The 13,043-nt window shown below is 42.0% G+C and overlaps 1 protein-coding gene and 3 non-coding genes across 4 annotated transcripts in view; 3 read left to right on the forward strand and 1 right to left on the reverse strand.

Annotated features, from left to right (window-relative positions):
• The window catches only part of LOC144723334 (RNA-binding Raly-like protein), a 50,173-nt gene extending 41,414 nt beyond the window's left edge, over nt 1–8,759 (forward strand). Inside the window, exons 5-8 of the mRNA XM_078602039.1 lie at nt 1,023–1,136; nt 2,572–2,726; nt 7,815–7,870; nt 8,705–8,759. Of these exons, the coding sequence (XP_078458165.1) occupies nt 1,023–1,136; nt 2,572–2,726; nt 7,815–7,850 (305 nt within the window). The 3' untranslated portion in view covers nt 7,851–7,870; nt 8,705–8,759. The remainder of the gene's footprint in view (nt 1–1,022; nt 1,137–2,571; nt 2,727–7,814; nt 7,871–8,704) is intronic.
• Nucleotides 4,725–4,796, forward strand: TRNAA-UGC (transfer RNA alanine (anticodon UGC)). Its single transcript has one exon. It is a non-coding gene; the product is annotated as a tRNA-Ala (tRNA).
• On the reverse strand, nt 5,670–5,741 carry TRNAA-CGC (transfer RNA alanine (anticodon CGC)). Its single transcript has one exon. It is a non-coding gene; the product is annotated as a tRNA-Ala (tRNA).
• Nucleotides 6,497–6,568, forward strand: TRNAA-CGC (transfer RNA alanine (anticodon CGC)). The gene has a single exon. It is a non-coding gene; the product is annotated as a tRNA-Ala (tRNA).
• Nucleotides 8,760–13,043: the final 4,284 nt, after the last annotated feature.

Consider the following 13,043-nt stretch of genomic DNA (forward strand, 5'->3'; position numbering starts at 1 on the left):
TTTCATAAAATCTGTATATGTGTTTGGACAGATACGACAGCCGCCTTTCATAAAAAATATACATTAGCCGAAAACAAAAGTCGCATTTGATTTGTTGTGATCAACAGTGATTTAGAACTGCACCATCGGATTTAATATTTCAGCATAGATGCGATGTGTCTAAAATATGTCCAGGAGACTTAATAGATGTGGAGACGTATTGCAGCTTGTCTCAGAAGCCTTATTGGTTGTGATATAATGAAAACAGCAATTGATGGACAAACTGTCAAAATGCAAGGCTGCTGTTGTGTATTGTGCGTCACATTTACGAAATCTATGTTGAGCTAATTCATTTCACTGATGTCACACGGAGCGGCATTGCCATTTATTACATTTGAGACTTCAAAACCTGTTTATCATCTGGTCGTGGCGGACGAGGAAAATTCGAAAGCACCTCTTGTTATGGTATAATCCTCCGGGACCCTACGAAGGAATAAAAACAAAAACGGCATTACGTGAGTCTGCTCAGAGTATTGTGAAACCCAGAGCTTAATTCAAATTCATTCTGGATTGCATTGGACATCTGTGAAACAATTTCTTGTGTTTCTCTTTCCCCCCAACAAAAGAAAAGAATTGACACCAACACCAATTCCGTCCTGAGTTTATGGGGGCCATGAGGGTCAGCAAACCGATTTTAAAAAGTTTTGCTGGTGTAGTTTTTTGTTCTCTTAATGTTGTTTACGGTTGCATTTTTCTCACCTTGTATGGAAATTTCGCTAATGTCACTGAAATTCTCATAATATAGTGCCTATTTATTGATTTTATGAAAACCACATTTCAATACGCAATGAAGGATAGATGTTACGCACGTGGTGTTTGCACACTGATGTACTTATAAATGCCCTCGCTTCTAACTATATTAATTTTTTTGAGCCCCCCCAAAAAAATTCCATTACAAGGTCTGTAATAGGATTTGAACATTTCGACCGGCTTTACAATTTTTTTGTGTTCCTTACTGTGACATTTCTATTGTTTTGTTGCAGTGCGGAGTCACGACCTGTACACAATAAAGCAAGAGCTCACACAGATAAAAACTAAAATTGATTCGCTTCTGGAGAGCCTGGAGAAGATAGAAAAAGATCAGAGAAATCAAAACTGTATGTAGTATTCATTTATTCATTCACAACAACACACATTTGTGCATTACAATATTTGTGTATTACAATATTTGTGTATTGCAATATTTATGGGTTTGTCAATGTTGCCGCTGCTGGTGGGTTTTTTTAACTCCCCAATGAAGTTATCACTACCTTTGGTGGCTTAGTGGTTTGCGTAGTGTGCTGTGAACCTGGTAACCCCTGTTAAATTCCTGGCCACGGCTCACATTAGTGACGAGTGATGTCTGAACCGCTCCCTGCTCACCCACTTCTCACCTACCCCGTGGAGACCAGCATAGTGCAGTATGGTCAGACAACCGCCATGACCGACGTGACAAGAGGTGGCTTCCATCCAGCAGTGAATTGACAAAGGGCTGACAATTGTTATGAATTGGTCACGTTCGAAGTTGCACGAAAGGTGCGTGCTTTTAATTGAATATAATATTGCCCAAGCGTTTGTTTTAAGACCGGGGGTGGTGGGGGGGTGCGAATGGCCAAGAAAGTTTAATTTACCCACCTGTCAAGTGATGGACAGCCTCGGACATGTGCTGGAAGGCAATGTGCTGCTGTGAGATGCAGGGCAATTTAAGCTGCCAAAAGAGACCGATCGCTGGAGTAACACGCTTTGTCCTCCCATTGGCATTGTTAAAGCCATCCTGGTGAGTTTGGATTCGGCTTCATCTCGACCCATTACTTCCAGTGTAGCGACCTATTCAGCACCACCTGGCATTGCTTTATTCGCCCTGCCTATGTCCTTCGCAAATAAAGAGGTCCCAAAGGTTATTGAAAACGCTCGGCATTCGAGTTGAATCCTAGTGCTAGGCGGTTTTAACTCCTGTATGCAGTTAAATTTTTTTATTTATTCCTTTTCGGATCATGTCATCATCATCATCATCAGACATGATCAATCCACTGCTGGATGAATGCCTCCCCAAATCGCCGCCATCCCTTGTGATTCTGCGATGTGACAATCCACCTGTCACCTGCACAGGGGCTGAGCGATCCATTTTCCCGGTGGACTTTCTCTCAGATGCGTGCCATTCCTTCGGATCATGTTAGGCCATCTAACAGCTTTAAAAAAAATCACCTTTTATGATTATACGTAAAATGTATAGTATTATTATTATTTCGAAAGTTTACCTTTGCCCACGTTTCTGTTTATTTCAAATTGATGCTCGTATTGCTGATGTGATCTGCTACCTTTCATTTTCACGATATCACTTTCTGATGTAAATGTTTCTTGAAATATACTTCAACACTTTTTAAAATGTGCAAAAACATTACTGCATAAAACGAATGCGTTTCCTATTGGAATCTCTGCCGCCTTATATTAAGCGTTCGATTTTACAAGCCGGACAAGCGGTCGAAGAATGAACTAAAGGAATGTGGTAGGTCAAGATATGCCGATAAAGCAAATTGTGTGCTGTGTCCACAGCTGTCTGTGACCACGTGGAAGGAAATGGGATGGAGGAATTGGTCCCTGGGACCCCAGAGGAGCCAAACACAGATGATGCCCTGGAGGGAGGGAGCGAGGAGGTGGGAGACAGGGACAGAGAGGACGATGACTTTGAAGAAGAGACTGTCCATGTGGTGAATTGCTTTTTAGATTGCAGTTGTACATTAAATGGAGGTTGTATGCACTGCACGAGATCACACAAATGATTGATAATTGCCCTCTACCCTGTAGAAGCATAAATAACTATGCTTTAGCATTTCGTTCTCAATTTATTTCTCTGATGCAGCAAAGTTTTTTTTATGTAAATATGTACATTCTGTGAAAAAGTCAGTTTCCCCATCTTCAAATTTATCAAGCATGTCGTTTACATATTCATAGATTGGTAGATTTTTCCAGCAGACCATCAATCCACAAGTCATTACACACACTGCAGTGTGCAGATGCCGTAACATAATAAATTATTTGCTAAATAAATAATGAACCACATCACTGCCTGAAAGGGCCATATCTGCACCGCAAATCGTGCAAATAACCATTATCTTTACACTCCTGCGCTTGTGTCGATGTGCACACGAGAGAGCTGTTTCAGGCAGATACAGACGTCAAATATCGCGGGCACATGAATATCCGTATCTTACTGCTCCGCTTGGCAACTCTGTGAAAGCGAGTATCACTCGGACCTGCCGGTGATTGACGGGATGTCATTCTTACTCTTGATGGACGGTGGAAAATAAGTAAATAAATCACTTGGGTTGCACATTACTGTCATGAAGTTGGAGAAACTCCCTTCTTTTGTTTGGCGCTCAAGAGTACGAGCCATTCCCATTAAATTCCAACGATTCACAATGAGTGGTGCCCCGACGCTGGTGTTTAGTCCGTGTGGGTTGCTCTGAAGGTTATATGTCGATGCAGTTTCGACAAAAAACAACCCGATTGTTAAAGTTCTAATTTAATACATTTTCGTTGGGTTACATAATACAATGTTATTCTAAAATTGTATTACGAATGTATACATTTCGATTTAAAGCTTTCGTGACTGCAGGGATTCATCTTCTTGGTTCTTTCGGTAAAGTCACGTAGAAGGGAAATAATAAAATAATAAAATAAAACATAATAAAATACAATTCTCACAACGTTTCGGCCACAACACAAGCAGCCGCTGTCTTTCCGACAGACCTGGTCTTCACCTGAGGACGGCTGCTTGCGTTGTGGCCGAAACGTCGTGAGAATAATTTTATTATGTTTTATTTTTATTATTTTATTATTTCCCTTCTACGTGACTTTACCGAAAGAACCAAGAATGTATACATGTCGAACTTGCACCGTACATAGCCAACCGTGCTAATTGTACAGAGTATGTTGAGACAGGTGTGCCGTTTTGATCACCATGTAACGAAATAAAATGTTCATTGGGAAAATGGGGCTCTGTTATACCGATTCAAAAAAGATGACCTCTGATTTCCAATCCTTCCATTCAATCCAATGGAGTTGAACAGTGGCACTGCTGTGGTTAGTTTGCTTCCGCATGAACTCGGCGACTTGAGTTTTCTCAGTCACCGCTAAAGTCAGTGGCAAGTGACACCTGAGGTGGTGATACCCTCTGCCTCACTCTCCCTATTGAGTTATGAATTTGAAACGCTGTTGTCCTTCCCCAGCACCTCCGATTAGCACAGTTGTCTACGTACGGTGTGAACAAAGTTCAACATACATACAAACAAATCCCATAGCCGACACTGCATGGAATGGCCTTAATCAAGCGGATAATTAACAAAGAGCGCTGCAAGTCATTACTTTTGTAAAACATTTTTATTAAAAGCCCATTGAGACCATTACTTTTACAGGTAGGAACAATATGTTCCACACTGCCCACCAGGGATTTTTGTCTGTCTGTCGTGCATAAATAAATATATAATATAAACAGCTCTTTGATTGGTGGAGCCCTACTGCCGGGTACGGAGAGGGGAGGTGGCTAAGGGAGGAGGGTCAGGGGAGGGGCCTAAGGAAGGTGGGAGTCAGGAGAGGGGCCTGAGGGGGGGGGGTCAGAGGAGGGGCCTAAGGGAGGGGGGGTCAGGGGAGGGGCCTAAGGGAGGGGGGTAAGGGGAGGGGCCGATAGTTAAGGCTGCCAGCTTGGTGGGGATGTAGCTCAGTGGGAGAGCGCACGCTTTGCATGTGTGAGGCCCTGGGTTCAATCCCAGGCATCTCCATGTCGAAAGCTTTTATTTAATTCATTTTTCCAACAAAGGTTGAATTCCAAAATCAATTGGCTGTGTCAATGTCCCTGTAATAGGGGTGCACATGAACTCTCGTAAATATTACCCCATATGAACGATACCTTCGGATGAATTTGTGTTGATTTGAGGAACTTGCTATTTGTATAACTAGCGATGCACACAGTGATCAAATGGTTTACTTAAACAGTGGGCAGGTAGGAACTTGGTTGGACAGCGCATTCGTGCACGACAGAAAGCTCGCGGTCACGTGATGCACTTCAACCAATCCCGGAACGTACATGTTTGGGAGGGGCTATGCACGACAGACAAATAATCCCTGGTGGGCAGTGTGGAACTGTTGTTCCTACCTGTATAATTCCACTCGTTGAGTCATCCTTCAGCGATGAGGACTCCAGACTGATTTTCATCTCACCCACTCCGTTCGACCACCACTCGGCAGGTCACAACACTTTTCTCTCGGCTTCCTCCACGCACTGCTCAAATTTGGAAGTCCATCCTACGGTTTCAAGTCTAATTATCTTGTTAATTCCATAAATATTTTGATTTCTCACTTGATGATGATTGCTTGTGTTGCAGTCGAAACGTCGTGAGAATTGTATTGTTTTATATTTTATTATTTCCCTTCGACGTGATTTTACCGAAAAAACCAAGAATATGAATGCCATAAACATGTTAAGTCTTATCGACTACAACTTTGATTGTAGTGCTGTTCATTGCTGACCGTATGGCATGTTGGTCTTCTGGATCTATGCTCAGCAACCATAACGAATGAAAACAAGCAGACGTTTTGTGCAGGCCACGCATATTCCTTCGAGTAAAATTGTCCACTGGCAAAAGATCACCTCGTGGAGATGCCGGGGATTGAACCCAGCGACTCACACATGCGAAGCGTGCGCTCTACCACTGAGCTACATCCCCATTCTGGTTCTACTGGGGCGCAGTTCCACCTAAGTATGGGGTGAAACTTCGTCATCAGCTTCTTCCTCTCCCTTGTCACCCCACTCACTCTCCTGTTGGCCCTGGGCCCTGGACACATCGAGTCTGTATTCTTAGGTTTTTTCGGTAAAGTCACGTAGGTAAAACATTAAAATTAATAAAAGTAAAATAAAATAAAAATCACGACGTTTCGGAGGCAACACAAGCTTCCGTCTTCCGGTGGAACCGTCACAGCCACGACAGCTGTATCAAGTAAATGAGCTGTCGTGTCTGTGACGGTTCCACCTGAAGACGGAAGCTTGTGTTGCCTCCGAAACGTCGTGATTTTTATTTTATTTTACTTTTATTAATTTTAATGTTTTACCTACGTGACTTTACCGAAAAAACCTAAGAATATTAATCCTTGCAGTCACGAAAGCTTCAAATCTAGAACATCGAGTCTGCACAGAGTCCAAGCAAAATGTATTTCTTTGAAACAAAAAGAAATAACAAGAATACATGTGGATGGATTATAGTATCCATCCACATGTATTCTTGTTCTAGTATCCATCCACATGTATTCTTGTTATTTATTTTTGTTTCAAAGAAATACATTTTGCTTGGACTCTGTGCAGACTCGACGTGTACAGTGCCCAGGGCCAACAGGAGAGTGAGTGGGGTGACGAGGGAGAGGAAGAAGCTGATGACGACGTTTCACCCCGTATCGAGGTGGAACTGCGCCCTGGTAGAACCAGAATGGGGATGTAGCTCAGTGGTAGAGCGCACGCTTCGCATGTGTGAGGCCCTGGGTTCAATCCCCGGCATCTCCACGAGGTGATATTTTTGCCAGTGGACAATTTTACTCGAAGGAATTTGCGTGGCCTGCACAAAACGTGTGCTTGTTTTAATTCGTTATGGTTGTTGAGCATAGATCCAGAAGACCAACATGTCATACGGTCAGCAATGAACAGCACTACAATCAAAGTTGTAGTCGATAAGAGTTAACATCTTCTTGGTTTTTTCGGTAAAGTCACGTAGAAGGGAAGTAATAAAATAATAAAAATAAAACATAATAAAATAATTCTCACGACGTTTCGGCTACAACGAAGGCAGCCGTCTTCAGGTGAAGAATGAGACACTGCCAAGCTAGGAGATTATATATAAGCTGGGTTGGAGGTGGAAGAAGAGCGCCTTAACAAAAGAGTAACATGTTTATGGCATTCATATTCTTGGTTCTTTCGGTAAAGTCACGTCGAAGGGAAATAATATAATAATAAAAAGATAAAACAATAAAATTCTCACGACCGTTTCGACTGCTGCGCAAGCAATCATCATCAAGTGTGAAATCAAAATATTTATGGAATTAACAAGATAATTAGACTTGAAACCGTAGTATGGACTTCCAATTTGAGCAGTGCGTGGAGGAAGCCGAGAGAAAAGTGTTGTGACCTGCCGAGTTGTGGTCGAACGGAGTGGGTGAGAAGAAAATAAGTCTGGAGTCCTCATCGCTGAAGGATAACTCAACGAGTGGAATTATTCAAGTAGGAACAACAGTTTCACACTGCCCACCAGGGATTATTTGTCTGTCGTGCATCGCCCCTCCCAAACATGTACGTTCCGGGATTGGTTGAAGTGCATCACGTGACCGCGAGCTTTCTGTCGTGCACGAATGCGCTGTCCAACCAAGTTCCTACCTACCCACTCCGAAGGAACGTGTTTCAAAGATCTGCCATTTGAATTTGTGAAATAGCGAGCAATACAATGCAATGAAGTGTAAAGAAAGCAGAAAATAACAATTGAGAAAAATACAACAACATTAATAACAAATCTTTTAAACATGAATTCTGAATGACAAAAATGCCTGAGCATGTGCGCTAGAAATATATATTCTTTTTTACAATTTCATAATTTAAAAAATGTGGTTTTCTTTAAGATATATGATGAGTGTCTATCAGACTATATTTAGACAATGTAGCCCACACACACACATGACCACGGGTATGTATGCTTTTTTAATATGCAGATTGTCTATGTGGAAACAGTGCTAACTATTTTCTTGTTTCTTGTTTAATTCAGAATAACCACATATCAGATTCTGAGGAAACACAGTGACCTTGGACAATATGAATCAGGTTCGTATCTCACGTGTTCTATATCATTCGTATCGTATATTTAATTGCAACTGACACCGGTATTGTGGTGAAACGGTGTCATTAAACAAGACAAATTATCGTAATGATTGTAATGTTTTTTGCTTTTGCCGAACATCAGGTTCTTCCAGTGTAGATGCAATGTCTACTTGCCTATTGCCTTAGGTGGTGGTGCTGATGCTGGAGGTGTATTCGGCAAAACGTCACAGCAAGTTGTATTGTGCTGGAGAGTAGTGTGTGGATGTTCTTTCGAATTATTTTTGGGTGGAATGGGTTCTCATCTCTGACCCAAACCTAAACCTCAACCAGAAACGATTTTAAAATGTGGCCAGGGAAGAGGGAACCCAACCACAGACCTTTAATAGAGTATCAGTGGCATTACGAGTCCAAATATTGACACATATGCAGGTCACTATGATCACTGCTATGTTATTTGGCATTTCTAGCTGTCAACCTGTAAAGATGGCACGCAAATTTACCAGCTGTAAAGGATGCCATTTTACACCACGTTGCGTGCAGCTGCTGTCATGCGCAATACTTTTTCAATAAAAGAAACGGAGATGTAAAATCGATATGACCGTTGTGAATACGCGTATTAGTATGCATCCGTGTAATGTTAAAGTCTATTTGGGTGGGCACATGTATGTAAATTATAAAGTTGTTGCCACACAATGCTTGCCATGGACTTCGCACTGACAATCATGTTTTTTTTTATTTTTCGATCACACACACCTAACAGTTGTTGAGTCGAGAAAAAGGGGGGTGGGCATTCGCACTTGTTTGCACAATTTAATGATTGTGAAATTATTTCCTTAGGTGAAAATTAATCATAACAGATGTGCATCGGAGACACCGGCAGAAGTTGCGAAATCAAGAGGAAGGATCTTCTCCATAATTGCAGACGCAAATTGATTTTGTTCACTAGCTCCAATCATCCACATACACAGTGCCAACATTTTACAAATCCTCATTATTACACCGCTCAGCGATAAGGTGACTGTGTAATTATGACTACTGAGAATTTGTTTTAATTAGGATTCTGAGAAAGAGCTGTGCTGGGATATATATTTACGGTTCAGATGTTATTATGCAGCTCTCCACCTGTTTGTGTTTGGCATTTCTACAAAGAGCCTAGTTTGTGGTTTTGTAAGGGTTTGGGCTACGTAAATGGATAGAACAATAGTTGTCAATCTAATGCTGATTCACACTGATGATTTAACATTCTACCTGTTTTACCGATTTGTCGTCAAGGTCCCCCTTATTTATTGTCAATATGTTTTACAGTTGTTTGTTTGATGATATTTATTTGATCGCATGGACGAGCGAAGGAGTCATAATGCTTTGCACCCAGCACGGCGCCGTGAAGAACACTGCTGTAAGATACGTGGCCGCGTCGCGTAGACACCGAATCCCCATCGCTGCTCCATCCCACCCTGGCGTTGTCTTTTGATGGTAGTGACAAAATGAAGGCGATGTCCCTGCAGAATTCAAAGATGCTATTTACACTTGAGTGTATAATTAGGCGTGGTGTTTACCGTTGCGGTGTGTTTGCAGATTGTCAGTTTTGAGTGATTCAAGGCCACCATTTACAGTTAAATTGTCTGCATTGAAGCCAAACAACTGCGCAGATTTGGTCTCTTTATCCGGGCTGTGGGACATGTATTTATCTCGATTGTTACCGAAAGAAAACACCGGGGAAAAACGGCGAGAATGCAGAGAATGTTGCATTTCTCTCGTGAAACTGGTGTCAAAATCAGGGTTTCTCAAAGATGCAGCTGTTATAAAAGAGAAAAAAAAGCCTATAATACCGTGAATAAAGTTATTTAAAAAAGACTACCTATATAATTTATGGAATATGAATATTGTACATAACTCCCGAGTCATCTCCATTAAGCGCTGTACAAAAACGAGCGTATTACTTATACTTTGCTGCATTTTCGATGTAATGTCCATGCATCTGTCCAACGCGTTTCTTGCCTGTTCTCATCGGATCGTGCGCTCATGCGTCCATCCAAGCTTCGGCTTTTTTTTCGTTCTTCTTTTTGGCTCATAAAAGAATGGGGGGGCTTGCGGTGCCGCACGAACCCACGCCAGCTCTCGCCCGCCGCTCCGCTGTTGTCCGCACAAAGCAAACACGTGGAACCCTTCGCAGCGGACTTCGCAGAGCGCACTTTTTATATATATATATCCCCTAGATTCCTAATACCTTGCCCAAAGGCACAATACGAGTAGAACACCTCGAATTTGTTTCCTCTGCCAGTTTTGATACTGCGCTTTCCTTTGTTGAGTGAGATTTATCGTGTCCCCAGACCGCCGTGTATATTCGTGGATTGTTATACGCAGCAATTGCCACGTCGTGCAGAGTAAGAGATGAAGTACAATTGAATCGTGACGTGCATTACAAGATGTTTTCTCAAAATGCTTTGATCTCTAATGGCCCCGCTTGTCACCATTTCGGTTTTTTTTTGGTGTTGTGTGGCTTTGTGAGGTTTTGCTTAGAACAAGGTAAACACAAACAACACTTAATTAGCAAATTCAGCTTTTTGTCTAATTCTGTATTCTAAGTATGTGCGCGTGTCTGTGTTAAACTGTACAGTGTATCGTGTGCCTCGATTCGCAACGAAGCTTCAGTGTGCTGCAAATGCCTTCATAATTCAAGATGGGAAACCAGTCAACTTCCTCAGACGTAGCGCAGACACAGTCGGTCTTTCCCATGTCAACCAGTCTCAAGGCGTGTGTGAGTGTATCATTCTTGAGATATGGGGAGCGGTTTTGTAGCGGTTAGCGCGTTGCGCTACGAAACAGGCGACCCGAGTTCGATTCCCGCTCACGGCCAACACCAGTGACGATTATCTGAACCGGCCCTGGGTCTCCCCTAGGTCGACTCAGCCTCAAATGAGTATCTGGTGCGGTGTGTAAACATCGCCACTAGGGAGACAAAGGCGGCCGGGCGTGGTGTTGGCCACCAACCCCCTCGTGTACCGTGCCGGCCTTCAAAGGTGCTCGCTAACAGCACTTGCCCCAAGTGTCTGTTCATGAATTTTTCGATTTAAAGCTTTCGTGACTGCAGGGATTCATCTTCTTGGTTATTTCGGTAAAGTCACGTAGAAGGTAATATTATTATTATTTCCCTTCTACGTGACTTTACCGAAAGAACCAAGAAGATGAGTCTGTTCGGCTCTACGGGGGATAAAACAAATGCTTGAGATCCAATCTTCCAGTGAATGGCGAAGATTGACTGTGTTTGGCCGTACATACTTAGTTACCTATCCCTGTTCTAAACCATTACTTGCCAACGTGGCTCTGTTCTATCTGTTAATTACACCCAGTCCATGTTTTATGTCTTTTACAAGGCCACCCATTCAAAGGACAGATCTATTGCAATTATGCAAACTGTCTAAGCGAGAGAAAAATCAATTCACGGTACTTTACCTCGCCATTATTTGTTTTATGTTTACTTTATATAAACTCAAAAGTGTTTAGTTTTTTGGCAGTGGTTTGAAAATTAACAGATTATCGAGCATTTATGGGATTGTGTGGCACAATCGCAGGTCACATGCGGAAGTCAACTCAAGGGAACACATGCAGTATGCACATAGAACGCAGATACAATTCCTTCAAACCGAGCTGTCGCTCACTGAAATAGGTTATGTGGCTTAATCCTGACTGATTATGTACATACTTAGACTTTAAGAACACACTCAACAATGTGAGAGTCAATTGGGAGGCATCTGAGTGCAATTACGATAATGAAATTGGATAAAACAACCCAAATTCCCTTGTTTCGATTAATTAATTAACATTTTTTTTTCGCTCACAATACATACATCGACTCGTGCAATGTGTATCAAATGTGTATGCTCAGCATGCTTGTGCAGCGAACCCAGAGACCCCGATTTGATTTGCTGGCCACAGATACCTGAACCCACTTCACCGACCCACATGGTGAAGTATGGTCAAATAGTGCCCACGACAAGGCACGGGGAGGCCTTTATCCACAATTGGATTACAAAGGACTCATGCAAAAAAATATTCTAATTAATTTATATATTGCATGTAATGGGTTCAAGTGACCTCTGTGTCCACTCGGGGCCACTGAATATCACCACAATTAAAATTACATTTCTCGAGAATAATTGCGATCGCGAATTGCGATGATTCAACGAATTCTCGGGAGGATGGGAGGTTGCCTCGCTAGATCGTAAATCATTAACACGTCTGCTGCATTGTAAAGCCTGCACTGGGTCATCCGACAGGAGGAATGGAGCCACATTGTCTGATTAGCTAAAGTACAGATTTTGTTTTTGGAAAAAAAAATGCTTGTTCATATTGTAATTAAAGTATATTAATAAAATGTGTTGTGTGAGCGCTTTACTTAATTCACTGGATTATTTGTTCGTCTCTATAATGCAAACAATCAGGAAAGTCTCACTGCCTGTCTGAGGCATGTTGGTGTGCTATAAAGAAGAGCCACTGCCCAAAACGACACATTACATACGTCTTTTTATTTTTAAGGGAGTGTTATTGACTAATGGGTTTGTGTCATTTGTGCTAGCACACCAACTGCCAATGTAATATCACCATATGACTAAGGCTTATATAACAATCATATAGATTCTATAATACAAGTTTTTTGGGTTAGATCCCGTAAATATATAAATGTGTCGTTAAACCCGCCACCACCCAACACAGCCAATTTAGTAAGGTTTGTCACATAAATAAAGCTAAAACATTTACAATCTGAGTACGACGTTTCGCCAGTAATTGGCATATTCTGCTTACGTGACAAACTTTACTAAATTGCCTGTGTGGGGTGGTATCGGGCTTAACGACACATTTATATATTTACGGGATCTAACCCCAAAAAAACCTGTATTATGGATGATATTGGTCGCGAAAGCCTACGTGTTAAAATTACATAAATTACTTTTTCAGCAGGATCCTGCCAGGGAATGCTTAGCCCATTTGACCCATGAATGTTTGGCATGTGGTAAGAAACCAGAGTGCCCAGAGAAAGCCCAGGCATACGAGGGGGGTGACACTTAGCACTTCCATATCCTTGCCTACTTTGTTAATGCCGATGAAAACAACACGTAGAAATCGCCCATGGTCTCTCATCCAAATGATAAACAAGCTCAACCCTGCATAGCTAAAG

The sequence above is a fragment of the Lampetra planeri genome, chromosome 17, assembly GCF_965212315.1.
Source record: "Lampetra planeri chromosome 17, kcLamPlan1.2.h2, whole genome shotgun sequence".
Taxonomy (NCBI): domain Eukaryota; kingdom Metazoa; phylum Chordata; class Hyperoartia; order Petromyzontiformes; family Petromyzontidae; genus Lampetra; species Lampetra planeri.